This window comes from Eucyclogobius newberryi, unplaced genomic scaffold (genome assembly GCF_026437365.1).
Source record: "Eucyclogobius newberryi isolate DKJ021-1_F unplaced genomic scaffold, fEucNew1.0.hap1 SCAF_18, whole genome shotgun sequence".
NCBI classification, from domain to species: Eukaryota; Metazoa; Chordata; class Actinopteri; order Gobiiformes; family Gobiidae; genus Eucyclogobius; species Eucyclogobius newberryi.
Genome location: NW_027315812.1, coordinates 21,032,720 through 21,051,392, shown reverse-complemented (window position 1 = coordinate 21,051,392; position 18,673 = coordinate 21,032,720). Strand labels below are relative to the sequence as shown.

Sequence of the window (18,673 nt, the reverse complement as noted above, 5' to 3'; positions counted from 1 at the left end):
TGTGCATTTTTAACAGAAGAGATGTGAAGCCCTGTTAAAATGATACTTAATCACGTAGCGGACGTGCAAGTAAAATAAAATGAGCGACGGTGGCAATGCTGCGCTGTGCAATAAGAGGAGAAGATTGAGTGGAGCGTTAAATTGTCGCTGCTTTAAAGCCCTGCTCCGCTGCGTTAGAATGAGGAGAAGATTGCTTCTGCAGCTTCAGTATCTGGGATTCCCCGGCTGAAATATCAAAAATGAGTTGGTGAGGCATTGAGACACAGTAACCTTTTTGTCTGTGTTAAAGCAAACAGAGAAAAGCCATAGACCACCTTCCAGTCTGACTGCAATCCCACCACGGTAGCTTCATTTTCATATGGTTTATTGTCTTTTCAAATACAACACAGAGATTTGTATGGAAAGACTGTCTGCACGGGCCGCTCTGTAATTTAGGCATTTACTGTACGGCGGTATTTTGTTGCGGTGGAATTTTATGCTGTTGAAAAGGAGTGTTAAACTTGCTTTTGAGCCAATAATGGGTTTTGAAATTATAGATGTGCCACTGTATTTGATTTCAACTATTCTATGGTCACAGTACATTCCTTAGTTCATCAATAGCAATGACTAAAGCAAATCATAAAAATCACGTTTTTATTTATTTTTGGTCAAGTCTAATTTTGTTTACAATGGACTAAAAGTTATGATTATTTTAGTAGTCAGGGATTTTTTATTTTTATTTTTGTATTTTTTTTTTAGATTAATTCAGACTAGTCAGCAATACTTTTTTGATTAGTCAGTGATTATTTAAGTCAATAAATTAAAATATTATTTCAATTGTACATTTAAATACATTATCCATCAACTAAAGGTTGAAATATGGAGACTGAAGGGTTCTAGATAGAGAATATTTACAAATTAAGTCTATTAGTGATGAAAATCAGACATTCTTTTTTAACATCTTGATTAATTAATACTGCCACTGTCTTTGTTATAAAAGGTCTTTTCATTAGGGTTTAAAGTCTGTGTAGTCCAGATAACAATTACCATTATCGTAGAAAAAGCTTCAGTTGTAGTCATCTGGACTCAGTTTCAAACTGAGTCCAGATGACTACAACTGAAGCTTTTTCTACTATGGAACACGCCTGGACGAATGAGGGATTACACCGACAATTACCATTATCAAAATACTAGTCACGATTTGTTGATTAATTGCTAAGCAAAGCATGATACAAGTGAAAATGTAGACTTTGACTCAGACTGTTGGGTTATTTCCTGTATCAATTGGCAAATACAATACAACATGGCTTGTATAGGACAATCAAAATTGTCTATTAAAAACTTTTTGTTATAAGCAAAAACAATATATACGGCTTTTCCTCGTCATTGATCAGTGCATTATAACACGGAAAATAATCCAATTCATTCCACCAAATTCTGGAAGAATTAATTGGAAAAGATGCTCATTTGGAACTCTATTCGATTAAAATCTGATTAACTGATTAACACCCCGATTCTAACCTCAATTTTGTTTTCAGGGTATTAAACAATCATTAGGATTTGTAACCAAGAATAAAACAAAGCAACGACTATCAGTATTTAATTTCACCTCCCCATCACTGTCGGACACAAGGATGTGATTGTGAGATTTACACCATCTCCGGGAATAATTACATCTTTTATAATCAACACTCAGGCCCCAGTCCACCACACAACACTTTTAGATTGGATGTGTGCAGTTGCTGGTGTGGTATTGGCAGGACAGTGATGGATGGACAGAGCGCTCAGGAGCAGTCTGCTGTGAATTGACTGCTGTCACTCTATGAACCTCAGAACACAAGGCAGCTCTGGGACCAGACACATGACTGGCATGGTGCTTAATAGTCCTTGGAGATGGCTCACAAAAAAGACGGCAATGCAATGGAATGAGGCGGCCTTTTAGACAAGTGGGACATTTCATTATTGTGCAATTTTTTTGGGGGCTTGTTTTAGTTTTGGCTTGACTTGAGGTGGGTGAACAATTGTAATCTACAATTGAGGGAACTATATTATGATAGATCTGCATCAAGTTCAATGGGCAGCGAAAACATGAAGCCAAAGCAACATTAAATTATGTTTTTTTAAGGAGCAATAGGTCTTTATTTTGTATATATGGTATATAAAAACTGCTTTCAGATAGGGGTGGGCAATATTAAAGGCGTAATGGACAATTTTTCGCCGATTTGAGAACTCAAGCGGAAGTGTGCATGTCTTTCTCTTAATTTTGTCCTGTACACTGAGGGAACTATATTATGATAGATCCATGCGCTCCAACAGAAACGTGTTAAAACATGTCTTTAAATATATTATTTGAGGTTTAATTATCAGACAAATGTGAAAGGTCTGTAAAAAGTACAGAAATATCCCCTTATACCCTTATTTGAACAAAACCTTTTTTCATTTTCATTTTGTAGCATTTTTCACTATAAAAAAAAAAAATCTTCAAAACCACAACAACAATTTACAAAGCAAAAAATGAAAACAGGTCTGGCTGGTGAGACTAGTCTGTGAGCTGTAATAATATTTATAGCAGTAGCAACAGTATTTTAACTATAATTAACATAATTCACTTAAGCCTAACATTGAGCATAATCATTGTTGTGTATGACAGTTTAACAACCCCAAATTGTATGTATTGCGTGGAAAGTGCAGTTAAAATGTGTTACCATTGTCAAAATAGATGACCGTGGAGTTCCTGGAGACACTGGGGTCAAAGTTGGCCATCAGAGGAGCGATGTACTGAGTCGCAGTGAGCATCCGATGAACAACCGCACCAGTGTAGATAAAACCTGACGGACAAAAACAATATTTCAGCACATCTTCTATTCTTACACTTTCTGTCTTGCAATAATAGCTTTTTAAATGAAACCTCTTTGCAGCAGACAATAACACTGCCCCCAGGACAAAAGCTAAAAATGGCTCGTTAAAGAACAGCCATGAGTTGAATTTGTGTCTCCACGCTGCAGGAGACTTTTCAGAGCTATTAATTAGTGCCATAATCTGTGATTAGGAGCAGAAGGCGACCGGAGGGCTGCGGATTGTGCTGAGTGTGCAGGCACAGGACACAATAAATGTGATTATTACGTGGGAAAAACGACTGGAAAGCCTCATTTGTTGGACATCGTATGCGCTTTATATAGTCCTAAACCTTTATCCACACTTAAACAAGAGTTGCAACAGTTTCTTAAAGGCGCTGTACCTAATTTTTACATTTTAAATTATTTGCAGCATTTTATTTGTCACACATAATGCCCTACAAGCATCCTAATTATTCACAGAGATGAGTTTCGAAGCACTTTTCATAACTTTTTTTGATCGGAGCGAGTTTTGCCATCAAGGTTAAGCTACTCCAGCAACAAACAGCATGCTAACAGCAGACTTTATACTTTGCGGAGTATAATCTTCTCTATAATTAGAAGTTAGAAGCCGCCAACACACAACGGTCTGATTCTGAGCATAAGATCTGGTTTTACAATACATCTGTACCGGAGCAAAACAGATTTGACTTAAGTACATGAAAAAAAACAGTACAACCCCTTTGAGTATCGTGGTCATTAAAAGGTTGGTAGCTCAATCCCTTCTTCACTCGGAACAGGGCATAATTGTATGACACCCAAACCACTTTGCCTGTGTGAATGTGGAGTGTGATTGATTAATTGGTGTGGAGTGTTGGGTAGAGTTGTTTTTAAAAGTAACTTGTTAAGTTACTTCATTACTGCCATGCAAAACAAACACAAAAAAGTAGTGCGTTAGAGTACTCCTGCATTACCATTTATCACTTATAACCTACATTTCAGTTATTGGGGATCTATTTTTGCAGAGCTCAAGACTCCTCCCTAATAATGTGTCAGAGAAAAAAAAAGACACCTCCGCTCCACACATAAACTTTACCATCAACCAAGCAGTGGTTCAATTTTATTCCACACTCAATAGTTCGTAAATACGTGCTGAGGTCCGTCTGCTTGTGGAGAAGAGGCGTGATGGGATGTGTAGGAGGTAAAGCTCTGTGCGGGCAGAGGAGGTGTGTGTGAGAGACGTGTGGCAGATGTTTTGAACCGCGGGAGCAGATGAGGCGCCATGTGTGAGGAGAAAAGGTGCAGAAAAGGCTCCGCGGGGGCAGAGGAAGTGCTGCGCTGCATGCTTTGGTTCCTGTCGCGGTCCACGGTTTGCAGACTGACGACAGCCTCTGAACAGCTGGCTCCTAACAAAAAAAAAATACTAGATTTCCTTGTAAAACAATACTAATGCGTTAAGTTACTCATTACTCTAGAAAAGTAATTTGTGTAGTCTAATGCTGCACTGTTGGTGACTGTAGCTTGCCACTACTGAATGTAAGGAGTACAAAAATATTGCAATGTAAAGCACTATTGGTATTTTGAAAGGCACTTTGTTGTATTTTAAAGTATTTTAGTTTTGTTTTTTCTGATTACACACAGAAACTGCATGAGAAGAAGAAAAAACATGCCGTCACATTGTCAAAACATATGAAGAAGTGAAGAACTGAAATAGAAGAAGTTGCTGGTTTGCATTAGTCTACACAAGTTTGAACTGGACTAGAGTTGAGCTCTTGGAAGGGGAGGAGGATATCTGAAAAACAGGCCGTCAAACCACCTCAGTTCAGTCCCCCATCAGACACAAGATTCCTACAGTCAGCAATTTAAAAAAACATATTTTCTGTTTCTACACACACTGAAATGACATATATTTGCTTTGGAGAAGACTTGCCAGAAGGTTACATTTTTCATAGCACTTTCTCCACGCACTGACTGACACCTGAAAGCGCTTACTGCGTTTTTATGGCAAAGGGAAGTAGCCTGGAGGCAACTGGAAAAGACATGCACGAAAAATAGCGACTTGTGCAAGAATCCACTGAGGGCAAAGCTACAAAGGCTGTGAGTCCTGCTCACTCACACAGAGGCGTCTATCACCGTGTAAACCAGCGGCAACAAAACAGAGGGAAAAACTTCACACCTCCCAAGTATAAATATATACTGACAATGTCTTTTAGAAACTCTACATATTTGGTCAGGGGTTGTCTACAGATCTGGAAATAGCTTAAGAATATGGTAAAGCATTGAATATAAATGTAACAGTGGAACATTGTTCAGGGCTACTTTATGTGATTGCTTTACTATGGATGTTCCACACTGCAGCATTAGACTTATTCCCGAGTGGAAGTCCAAGTTACAGGTCACATCTTTGGAAAGTTAAGCCCAATCGCAAAAATAATGCATTTTCTTAAAACATAATGAATAATAAAATATCAGGGACAAGTTTAACCCTGCGGCGTCCCTATGGGCAGTATTTTGGCGCAATGTTTTGGTTCAGTTAATGATATTGAGACCAGATTATGTGGCTGAGCCTATTTCTTGTCCATCTTTTTACTGCATTGGAACACAAAAAAGTCCACTTACTAAAAAAGCGCTGGTTCCAGTTTTATGTGCCCATTTTTAGTTTTAGTTTAGGGCAGGGATTTGGTTTGGGCATTTTTGGGGGGAAAAAAATATGAATCTAAGTCGACATTTATGTTCTTAAGGTGCTGAGTGTGACTTTTCTAAAGTGCCACACTGTGGAACCATCACCACCAAACTTACACAGTGCACAAAGAATGTCAAGATTATTAGTTTGTGCTGACTTTTAGAAGTAACATTTTAAATTCCATCTATAGTTAAATATACCTCTATTTTGTCATTCAGAAAGTTGGATTTCTTAACATTTTACTGTTGTTTGGTCATGGGCTCAGTAATTGTGAATGAATTGTACATTAAAAGTTCCTATTGTGACACCCCTAAAGTGCACCTTTAAATTCATAAAGCCCTTCACATTAGATATTTGCATGAGGCACAAAAGTTCATACACTTTTCAGGGGCCTTTGTAATTAAAGTTCAAAATAACAGCAACACTTCATGGTGTTGCATAATTCTAGTATGTCTCAAATACTGAAATCAGAATTCCATGAAGACAAAACAATTCAGTCGAGAGAGGAAGGTGTAATTCTATATGAATGTAATGTCATGAGAAATGCAGACATGTAGACTGCCCAGGTGTACATCTTATCTCCATTTCAGTATCTGATGTGGACACAAACGACTTGTACTAAATGAGTCACTATCCGGCACATTCCATCTTCCTTCTTGGCATAAACACACCCTTATCTCTCCTCTGTACATCTCCGTTTCTCCTTTCACTTTCGAACCGCACACAAAGCTGCACATTTAATTCCTGCTGTGATTTACCCCAAACACCGCTACATCCTGGATTCACAATACAACTTATTTAACATTCTAAAGGCAGTCGGACAGCCTCTCAATACACTAAAGATGTGGGAGTCATGTGGTTGGAAAGGGGAAAAAATCACAACACAAGCAGGAATTAGCGGTCTAAATCTTCACTTTATTGGATGCAATGTTTGGACAAGCTCTTAGTTCCCAAATTTAATTTACAGGATATTTTCTGTTGTTCGCAGCTGTTCTAGAGCCAGGAAAAGGCCAGGCCGGCTTATAAAGGGAAACACAGACAGGCCTTTTGTCTTTAAACACTGTATAAAAACTATAGGCTTCTTATCTAAATGAAATCAGTTCTTGCTGCTTTCTGCTGCATAATGCTGGTTTATGCTTCATGTAATTCTGATCATCATCTGACAATTACAGACACAGAAAAAAACTGTGATTCAGTGTGTCCTGACCCCATGGAGTTTTGATTAAAAGGTGGAATTAATTTAAGGTGCATTATAAACATTTTCTGGTGGATTATCTGCTATAAAGAATTCAATAATCTATCTTTCTGGGTGGGTTTGACCGAGGCACGCAGGACAGAGAGGGAGGGGCTTACGGTCCATGCAGCAGCAGTCATATCAAATCAAATTAGCTTTTTTACAGATTTATTTAAATTTTGTTTTAGTAGCTTAAGAAGTAGACTATAAAAAATAATAATAAAAATATTATTTTTGCAGATATTGTTCAGGCACCTATCTACATATCTCTCAGATGCTCTGATTCTCTCTGTAAATCTCAGCGTCTCAACTACTTCTTTGAGTGCGCCTCGGTCGGGCACAGATTACACTATTGTTTCATTTAGGGAGCGCCCTAAAGAACAAGGGCTCAGCTACAAGAGCACTTTCTATCAAAATAATGAAGGGAATAAACCCGGGTCGGGTCAGGTTCGGACAGTTCTATGTGTGGTGCCTTCAGCTTGGATCATTTAAACTTCAGCGCGTGGTGCAGACAAATGTCACTCTCTTTTCTCTCACGTCCGATCGAGTTTCATAATTCCATCCACAGAAGAAGCTGACCTTCTGCATTGGGTCACAGAGTGTACACCTCTAAATGCATGTGTTGTTGAGAATAATGAGTTGATGAATTAACAACCCTTCTCCAGGTTTAGGCACATCTGCGTCTCCAGACTTTGTGCAGAACTTATGGGAACGCAGCGTGCAATAATCAACAACATTTAAGACCTTCGATACAACACTCACGACTATTGAGTAATGCCATGTTCATTTCTGGCATTGTGTCCCTGATGAAGACACTTTGTCCACTCCAGCCACACTAACATGGATGGTCAGGACAGGAAGGACATCTGGAGTAATGATCTGCCAAATCCCAAAGGACTGGTTTGCTGTGATGAGATCTCAGGGGGAAAAAGGGGTGATTTGATTATTCTCACTGTAAAGGCATCAAAGTTAAATCAGAAGCAAATGCAGCTACTTGTTACACGCTGAGTAGTTTTCATCATTATTGGAGGTTGCACCATTTCTTACATTTATCACATGATGCCCTTCAGATGGCAGAAATAAAATTGCTAATATAAACCTTGAATGAAATTTCTGGCCTTGACAAATACACAGTGTTTGAGAAATGTCTAAACTAGTTGCTATTGACATCCTATAAGTCTTTTGCAGCCGATGAAAAGGTCAAGTGAAAATATGAGTGGGCAGAGAAGCGAGTGCCGGGGCTAAAATTGTAGTGCTATTTGATATCCCGGCATCTCTGGCATCTGAAATAGCTTAGCAGAAAATAAAAGTAACTCAAGTTATTGCTAAGGCTAACACCGGCACCGTTTTTTGTGTCATTTTATCTAATCTACACCTTTTTATGCACAATAATGTTAAAGAGCCCAAAGTGAGGATTGGCAGTATCTAACCAAAATATGAATATAAAAATGTTCCAAAACAAGAACAGTTTGAATACAGTTGGTTACATAACTGTGTAAAACATCTGACAGTGTAAATAAATGTGAATAAAATATGCTATTATTTTTGTGTCAATAGTTGTGTCTTAAAAAAAATCACTATTTTGTCTCACACAATAATCAAACTAAACACTAAAACTACATTTTAACAGCCCGACTGACATGCCTAATTTACTGACCATAATCCTAAAGCCTCAACAGAAAATTTACTTTCATAGCGACCGCAAACAAGCTGTTCCGTGCCCATAAAACACACAAGTGTCACCCTTATCACAAGGTGCTGAAACATCTTTAGTTACGTATTCTGTCCGGGCAGATTCATTGCCACATTCTTCAATCTTCACTTCACATAAGACTATTCTATCATGTGGGAATTCGTCACGTTGAAAGTTGTTGGCACTTGAAACAGACAAAATAGTTCGCCACAACAGCAATTGTTCACAAGAAAGTAAGAAAGTAGCACCCTCAGGCTCTTCTCTTATAATGTCAGCCATTTAAAGACTAATCTCTAATGACTATATGCAAAACCCCCAAAAGTGCAGTAAAGCTCATATATCATTTCACTTGGCCGTACTCCCAGTCTGCTCCCTGTGCATTGTCTGAAGGCTGCATGCTTTAACCAGCATCAAAGATAAAAACAAGCATTCTCTCTATAGAGCTTTGTCAGCATTGACTTGCTTACAAAGAGGATTTTTTTCAGATCATTTTGCAAGCTTCAAAGGTGCATTGTTTTAAAGTTTGTACAGCTACAACAAAGTACGCTGTTGCTGTTTAAATAAATCTCAAAAATGCGCTTTAAGCATTTGTTTATCTTTTGAATGAACAGACTTTAAAGGGCCCGGACCTGATTTTGAAGCAGGAGTGAAGGACATGAATGAACTGTTATCCGAGTCCACTTAGTCCCCTCTCATGTTGAACCATGGCAATAAAAAAAGAAAAACTGCCGGGGATAGTCACAGTACGACAGCTTTTACAGTGGAGTAATAATGTTTTCCTCCCGGGGTTACTACAGGTGCCTATAGTGGACAATAGGAATAACATCTCACACCTTTTTACAATATGGGGGGAAACAACATTTACTCAAGTACTGCAGCCTAAATATGCTATATTATTTATACATATTATATTATATACGAGTTCATTTTCAAGCCTTTTGTCCTGTCCCCATTTCACGCTTTATAATCGTAGCATGTGTGTCTAATATTAGCCTTAAGGCCAGAAAATAATTTAAAAAGTGTATTATAATGACGTTTTACTTCGGTTAGCGCCTCAATTAAACCTGCCTTATTTTAGTTAGAGATATTTTCCCAATGAATAACTATCGAAGGCAGTGGTATAAGCAATGTAAGTCCATAAAGTGCAAACTGAGCCGACAAATGAGCTTATTAACTGGAATGAGGACAATTATACAGTACAAATGTGGCTGAATACAGGGAGGAGAGGCTGTCTACTTGGAGGACAGTCAGAGTGATAACCCCTAAAGCGGAGGCATAGGAAGAGAAACGTCCCGCAGACAAAAGCCCCAGAGGTCTGTGAGGAGCAGATAGCTTTTCTCCATCTCTGTCTGCGATGCAAATTCAACTATCTCTCCTTCTCCAAAGACATCCATTCTGCAAGTCACGATTCCTTCCCATTGACGCCAACATTTAGTGAATCCGCAAAATTATGCTAACTACACTGCATACTTTATTATTATTATCTTCATAGCAGCGTCTTTGAAACAGTTGGCTAAGAAGCGCTCTTTGGTCTTTTGATGTGATAATGGCTGGTTGTGGTGGTGTGGTTTTCGCTGTCAAGACTCAATTGGAAAATAGCCTTGTAGTCTCTGGCAAACACGCCCGGCGAATCACGTGTTGAAGCCGCACATAAAGCATCCAAGCGGGTCTATCAGGGTGTGCTGCTTGGCCACTTGGCAAAGCCGTTCCTCTTTCCAGTCCGAGCGATCAGTCCTCAGTGCTGACTGCCGGGAGTGGTTTGTTTTTCTAGCCCCTGTCTAGACGACCATCCCAGCGAGGTGTAAATACTGTTGGCTGATTTCTTTGCTATTCAACCATAGATCTTGTGATTTTGCATGGAATTTCCTACAAAAAATCACGATAGAGATATTTTCCCCTAACCTTGCAGTAAGAAATGTCTGATTGTCTAATCTGTCAAGCACATACAGTAAAAGTAGTTCCAATAATAATAGTAATAGCAGCTTCAGAATCTGAAAGCTGTGTTCACTTACCACCAGTCGCCACGGTGATTTCACGCAGGAAATGTCCATAAAATGGGAAATCAAAAGACAGGTTGACTCTCTGTGAGAGGAAAAACAGACAGACAACCCCATAAGAAAGATGACATGTGAGCAAAAGTATTAGGGGAAAAGGGCAAGGATTGTGGGGGGAACTAAAAATTGAAGAAATAATAGGTTTTAGAAATGTTGTTTTCAAGGTTAGAGAAATCGTTTCACGTGCTAGAGGGTTTTCATCAACATACTGACATAGCATAGGTGAAGGTGCACTTTATTGTACCCATAGCAACATTTTTCCTCTACATTTTACCCGTCCTTCAATGCCAGTCTCCAGATCTTGAGCGTGGCTTGGTCAGGACAACCTTAGCTGGACCAATTGTGCAGCGCTTATACTAGTCAATTGTATATTTCTCTCAATAATATTTCATGTTTGAATATGCCTATGCTAAAATTATTGTTATGTTGCCCAAGAATGCATTACTTAAAAGAATAACAGCACAATAGAGTGTTTTACCCCTGACATATTGATGGATGTCATTGCAACTCATTCTGTCTTTCAAACAAAGAACAGTCTGTTTAAAGAAGTCTAAACTTCAAAAGAGATAATTGGTAGGAATAAAGAGTATGTACAGCTATATTCTGGGAGAACCCCTTTGCCGTCATACAGTGAGTTCATGTAATTGACTTTGTAATAAGGTACCAGTCTTAACTTCTTTATTTCCATTTTTATTACCTTAGCATCATCCAACAGGCTTTAAAAACTGAAGGGTTATAAAATACCCTGGTTCGAATTAGCAGCACACTCCCTACTTTGTGTAAAATATTATAGAGCTGGTTGAACGCAGAGCCACAGAATATTATAGAGATGGACAGCTTGCAGTAAACATGGCGTTTCATACATGTTCCCAGACTACACTGGAGGGACTAATCCTGCGGCCTACCACACAAGCCTCACACAGACCATTCACAACTTCCCCTCGCTCTACGGCTCTGCTGGAGTTGACCCTGCGCCTGTGTTTGGTTTTACAACCTCACGGGCTCATTTGCTCTCAGAGGCCAGGCCAAAGGGCTGGCAGTCGTACCGTGCCACCGCCGAGCAGCCATTCTGCTTTAGCACTTTGAGGTTTGCGCCGTTTCACTGGATTTAAAACCTCGTCATAAAAAAATACATTTGTTTTATGCCGCCTGACGCAGTGGCTCAACCTCGACACAGTTTCAAGTCAAGTGCACAGCAATCACATTATCCACGTTTCCATAATGCCTTGGTGATGAGCTCCTCCTATTGCTTTTATAAGACAAAATCAGAGTTACTTCCCACTTTTCCCCTGTTATTTGAAGACTGGGGCCTGGCCTATTGTGCACTAGAAAGAATAGCATCAATCTAAACCGGTATAGTTCGATCCATCATTACATGACTGAAGCGATAGGTGCGGAATACACAATGCGGGACTGCGACACAACAATGGCCTCTGCGATTCTCCGTCGCAGAGGCCATTGTTCAGGCTGACTGCTGCCTCTCCTGCCTCAGCCTGGTGTGTCTTCATCTGTATGCGGCTCACACCAGTCACCTGCTCGTGCACAGCAAAGTCACTGCCTAAACTTACAGACCTCTCCTGCTAAAGCCTTTCAAAGTTGAAACAAGTGCTTTGTTTACTTTTGCCCGCACTAAATCACATAAATACTGAGAGCACTTTGGTTGCCATCTAGACTTTTATATATTTAGACAGTACAAATTATACCTTAAAAGCAAATATACAAGCATACTTATGTATTCATGTTTATTTTATAATTTAAACTAGTTTTTTAAGCTTGGGAAACAAGATCTTTGAAGTTTACTTACTTGAATTAGGAGAGGATTTTGAATAAAAGTGCGGACAATTTAGGAGAAGGTTCATGACAACGCAAGAACTTTTTCTGATATAATTAGCTTACTTTGTCTGTGAGTGTCTATGTCTGTTCAAAATGAAATAAAATACTCTTTCTCACATGGAACTGCAAAGAACTGAGTACAAACTGAACCACTTTGTGTGACTTACCGCTGCTTGTCGGTGCGTGTTGGACAGAATACCGTGGATTTTCACTTTTTCCTTGTCCATCTGGTCAACATTTACCCACAAGTCTTTGCTCATAGGATCTGAAGGGCCATATGTTTTGGATGTGTAGTAATTGTGGTACATATCCTCCTGAATGACAAGACAAAAACAGACATTTGTAAGTTGACAAAATGTACATGATTTACACTATATCATTCTTGCTACATATAAGCAGTTCATGAACAGTCATTTTAATTCTAACAACATTAGTTGGAGAAATACATAGAGGTTGCCAGTTACATTAGAATTATATAGCACATGTTGGATGAAAATACAAAAAAGTAATGGGAAAGAAAACTGTGTATATACCATAGTAATGTTTTTATGCAAGAAAATTCAATGGCGTTCTCATCACATTTACACCAGATTTCGAGACATTGCATCACTGTCTTGAGAGAATTAACTTTCTTCCACACTTTAGTCTTGTCATCTGTCTAATTGAATTAACAAAGAAGTTGATCAAAGTGCATCGGTTCCACTGTTAAAAGTCGATATAGAGACTTTTATAAGGCATGTGGGCGCAGTCTGTCTGCCGTTTATTGTTTCCTGAACACAATTAGGAAGGATGCTTGTGTTGCTCTACATGAGGTCAAAGGTTATGCCCTACAGTTATGGATGTTAGGAAATAAACAACCAACCAAATTCACTTGTTGCTAATATATAAATGCAAATCATGAAATATGTATGCACAGTAACAACTTGGTCTAGAATGCTTTTACCTGTTTGATCATCCCAACACTTCAGAGCAGGTTATTATCAAGATGCAGGAGGTCTCGTCTCCATTGTGTTTCATCTGATTCATTTGTGCAAACAGTGCCAGAGGCCTCTCATCTTAGATTCATCTGCAGCTGATATTGTCTCCTCCTGCTGCTGTCTTACTCAGCAGTCTCACTTAGGCTTAACAACACAGAACAAAACACTTGTGGTGTGCATGCAAATGTGGCTATGAAGATTCTGCTAATCAGCACAAGGAGTTATGGTTCTTTCTGGATGATCAGCAGGCTGTTTACATGGAGGGCGTGTATGCTTCTCCACAGACAGGACTCTCAAGCAAATTGGGACAAAATATATTTTCAGACAAAGAGGACGGTACACCACCTGCTTCTCTCCATGGGACTGTAATATTTTTATATATATACAAATCAACAAATCAGAAAGAGTTGCAGATTGGACAACAATGCCCAGAGCTCGAGGATGATTGTACATGTGGTGAACAGGCAGGAGACTGGAAATTCCCTGTCTACAATTAACGGTAAAACTGTTGACCCAAGCCTAAGAATGTGCATTGTAGTTCTTCTGTTTAAAATGTTTTTACTTTAACTCCTCTGTAGCCTCGCCTTCCGTTTCCTTTTGCCTTTAAACGATTGCTCCTATAAGTTGAAATCATGGCACGCGTCAGGCATATTTCTTCCTCCATCCCTCTTTTATAACGCCGCACTTGGATACACCCACAACCAAGTAAACATCTCCTTTAGAGTCCGTTTGGATGAGCATTAAAGGGCTGCGGGTTCTCATGCGTGGACCACTTCATCAGCTGATAACATCTCTGATCCATTATTCATTGGACTGGCCTTCTCTTGCCGCTTGTATCTGCTTGGAGGTATGTTTCATGTATGCGTGAAGAAAGCCAAGTATGTCGAGAGACTGGGCCGGTATACACTATGAAGGGGCAGATGTAATTTACAATTCCTCAAATGTGAGCGTATATTTTTGATGCCCTTCAGAGGAAAAGAGGCATTGAATAATAGATTCACCTCAGCATTCCATCACAGAAAACTATGAAGGTAGAAGTTATGACGACGCTCGGTGATGTAAAAAATACACTGTTCAAAGACAAGCACCATCTCACATTCATTAAAACAGGCAATTTAGATGAACCAATTCACTTACACCTTACATAAACTTCCTATAAGTGATCTGTTCTTTTTCTCTGTATCTACCTCTGTATCTACCTGCGTTGCAACAATGGAATTTCCCCCATGTGTGGACAATAAAGGATTATCTTATCTTATTAGGGCCAGTCAATATGACAATAAGAAACAAATTGTGGCCATAGTTTGGTGATATATTCTTTTATTGCAGCTCTTTGCACGCACACACTAGCCGAGTTCTCCTATTGGTCATCGTCCGTCACTACGTTTAGATGATGCAGGCAAGGAAACATGAATAAGTGGCTTGTGGATGCTGCATGTAACAGCGCAATCTGATCAACAGGTAAGAAACAGACAAGAACAAACTAGACATGTGTTTGAACCTGTTTTGGATCAGCAAAAATGACAAAGTACGTCCCTCCACCATGGATTAGCAGTTAGTTTGGATTTAATACGCTGATTTAAAGTGTATGTATGTGTGATAGTCATTTTATTAGCCATTAAACATAAAGATTTGGTGCTTATGCTAAATTACCAGACGACCCTGAACGTCCCTCAGCCCAGTTCGGATCATTAAGTTCTTTCATCTGCATGGGACGAGAGTGGCCGGACAAGTTTTTGGGGCAAAGATGAATTGAGTTAGGATGTTTAGTGCACTCTGGTTAGAAAGGTCGCGTATTGAAATGCAGTGAGAGTCCACGGGTCAAAACACAACCTTCTCATCACTATTCTAAACGTATTGTGTGAGCGAGTGACTGGCAAGGCAAGTTTATCTGTAGAGCACAGTTTGTACACAAGGCAATTCAAAGTGCTTCAAGCAACAGAAAAAAATGCATTAAAGTCACACAGACATGACAGAAATCACAAAACAGTTTAAGACATAAAAGAGAAGAGTGCAAGTAAAATCATTTCAGTCAACAAAACTGTTTTTAGCTTCGATTTGAACATTTCTAGAGAAGAGGCCTGAGCTGCATAAAACTGAAAAGACTGGGAGGTTTATATCTTTGTACGTAGACTTTAGTTATCTCTTAAAATGAATATAAAGATACATTGTGTACATTTGTGACTCAATCAAAATCTTGTTTTAAGTTTTAAGTTTTACCAAGATTTTTTTCATGTTATAATTTAGGCCTTAAAAAGGTTCCATGCGTTGTAATTGTGACTCACAGTAGTTATCGATCTGGTGGTGGAACAGGCTCTCCTCACAAACAAGTCAATGCACCAAAGCATTTAAAGCCCAGAGCGGTCACAGCGGGAAACTGTCAGCAGCCAGAATTTCAGCAAGAACTCGGAGCTAGAAAGCCCTCCAATATGGCCAAACGTTAAAGAAAGATAAGAAAATAACAACAGCAACACAAACTTCGAGCCTAAGCCAACAGTGTGGAAACCTGAAGTAGACTGGTTTAGAGTCTGTCTGATGGTTTAGAGTCCTAATGGTGTTGACACTCAATAAAAAGTGTGTTGTAGCGTCAGACAGGATCTACTACTGCACCAGGGTTTGTTTATGTTCTTTCAAAAGCTGCAGTGAAAAGGCCGGCGTACTTAAAGACATGATTCTGGACTGTCGGGTCAGGACCTCGTGTTTGGCTTGTGTGGCATGGAGGGAATGCTACAACTGTCAAGTGGTGTTTTATGAATGTGATTTCGATCATGTACAAAAGCTTTTTGAAAAACGTAAGAATTTGGAATCCAGTCCAAACTATAAAATGTTGGTTATGATCAGAACACACGATTGTGCTCAGAGTTTCTATTTTTTCTTCATAAAAGCATGTCAAAATTGAATGAAAAAAATGCAAATGTATTTAGTGTATAATACTGTGTCTATAGAATGGGCTGTGCAGCTTTGTGATCCAGTTGTTGAGTCATCTGGTTTATGTGAGACATATTGTGTGAGATAAAAGCTTCGATAGATCAACTACTTTAAACAGCATTTTGAATGTCTATAAATAATTTTGGGATATGATGCTTTGCCAATTATTATTCAAATGTATACAATGAATCAAGTCAAATGGGAAGTTAAACAGTTCAGTGTTAAACAGTTCAGAGTTAAATAGGGATGTCCCGATCAGGTTTTTTTCATCTGATTTTGAGTATCTGCCGATACCGAGTCCCGATCCGATACTTTTGTAACACATTAAAAAAAATACAACAATGCAACATAAACAGGTTGTCCCCAGTTTTTATCTTATGTTTTAATACTTTAACAGTGCACCTTGCTTTGATGTAGCTTGAATAAGAAATAATAGTGCAAAATTTGAATTAAATAAAAATAGCAGCTCAACTTAAAATATCCAGCAGGCATTAAATGAAAGTGCAACAGTGTCATAAAGTAAGGCCAGTAATGTCAGAACTACACTCTTAATTCTCTTCTGGCTTACATAATAAGATGTATGTTTTTCTTGATGAAATCCGTCTGAATGTCTTCGAGTGGAGAGTAAGCCAGGGGCAAGTGTTCTTCCTCGCGGTAGCAACGGTGTCTATTAGGCTCAAAATTACATCGACTTGTTGCTTGTCGATACTCCAGTTGTTGAACATTTTGTCCTTAATATGTTTGATGCGCTCTGCTGTGTGCGATACGCAAAATTCCCTGGGCATGCGGGTCTCATGGAGCAAAACAAAACAAAACTAGAGTTTACTGCCGTAAAGTGTGGGCTTTACGGCAGTAAAATGTTATGATCCATTCATGCATTATAGGGAGGTGAGAGACTAATAATAATAATATATTGCGCTGATCTAACTAATAAAAGTAAAATTTATATCCGATCACGGATCGAGATGCAACATCTGATTTCGATCAAGTCTGAAACCACGGGATCGGGCCCGATTTCCGATCACGTGATCGGATCGGGACGTCCCTAGTATTGAACAGTTCAGTGTTAAACTCTTCCTTCTGGTATTACGTGTGCAGCTCAGTACAAATGTTTTGGAGTCTATTTTAAACACATTTGGTCATTTCTTGGTCAGAACTACTGTGGTGTAGTTCTATTTTACACCTAGTTTGGCCCACATTTAGATCAGGAATTGCCCTGTTTTAGGAATGGAATTACTCAAAGAGTGGCACTGGTCTGAAACATTTGAGAACCACATATACTGAACCCTAAACTCCAACAGCCAAGTTTGTGTCTTGGTCTATTTAACTTCCATTTAGATAAAAAAAACAAGGACCTTGTCTCTGAGTACATTACTTTGACGACTGGCCTAATGGTTAGAACATGTAAAAAACATAGCTTGTTAAAACGGGATCTCAGATTTACTGAATACTTTCTCACAGTTTAATGATCCTCTGCCACTCCCCAACAAGTGGATCATGCCTTGTATAAGAGTCGGGCAGTTTAATGAGGGGTAATGGTGCATAAAGGTGATCTATATAGTTTCAGTTCAATCAGGCGTTGGACTCTCTGCTCTCAAACGAACACAACTCACAGTTTAATGGAGATAAATTCACTAAAGAATTCCGCTACAGCTAACACTCATCGATCTCAATACTCAAGATCACAAATGTCCAAAATGTAGATACAAATCATAAAATAGAAGGAGCACTTTACACCTGCTTATCAATAAAAACACCTGCAATGAAGTGTCTCGTGTAATACGGAGGAAAATTCCAGGCCAAGCAATTACATCTCAAATACACAAATGGTCAAAAGAAAGTACACTTTTTTGAACATGTGCTATTTTTAATTCCTACAATAACTATCCCCACTGTGAAGGTTTCTCCACGTCATGTACAACGTTGCCAGGTGAGCTCCTTGTGCGTGTCACATAAGAATTGCAGAAATAACAAGATGTGTGCAACCTCTATTTCTGAAGCAACAGAACATGGCAGGGGGAGGACAAAATCATGGGCATCTCCAGCACTTCAGGTTTGACTGTTTACAGCTGGAAATCAATGTGCTCAATGCTTAGAGACACAAACCCGAGGACCTAAGAATGATTAGAGCCTGTGGGGAGACTAACAAGCGGCCTGAAAACAGAACCCACCATCATTACAACGCTGCATAAGCCTATAGGTGTCAGGACAAGGGTCACTGGTGAGAGCTTCTATTTATACAGACAAAACAACATTCTTTCAACAATGGCACAAAACCAGTTGCTGTGGTTCAAATATGAGAATGCCTCGTCACAAAGGCACGGCTGAAGTTGATATTAAACCTTAAGGGCCTTATTTTTCATTACCGCTGCTCTTCCAGAGACTTATAATGCCTCCGGGGAATGGAGAAAGAACTACAGCAACGGCTTTAGCGAAGCCTTCATCTTTTTGGGCTTTT

The 18,673-nt window shown here is 39.1% G+C and overlaps 1 protein-coding gene across 1 annotated transcript in view; it reads right to left on the bottom strand.

The window, feature by feature from the left end:
- plxdc2b (plexin domain containing 2b) overlaps positions 1-18,673 on the bottom strand; it is a 71,886-nt gene that overhangs the window by 19,463 nt on the left and 33,750 nt on the right. The window contains exons 3-5 of the mRNA XM_072450966.1: positions 12,478-12,624; positions 10,436-10,505; positions 2,685-2,807 (exon numbers count right to left, since the gene is read on the bottom strand). Coding sequence (XP_072307067.1) covers positions 2,685-2,807; positions 10,436-10,505; positions 12,478-12,624 — 340 coding nt within the window. The remainder of the gene's footprint in view (positions 1-2,684; positions 2,808-10,435; positions 10,506-12,477; positions 12,625-18,673) is intronic.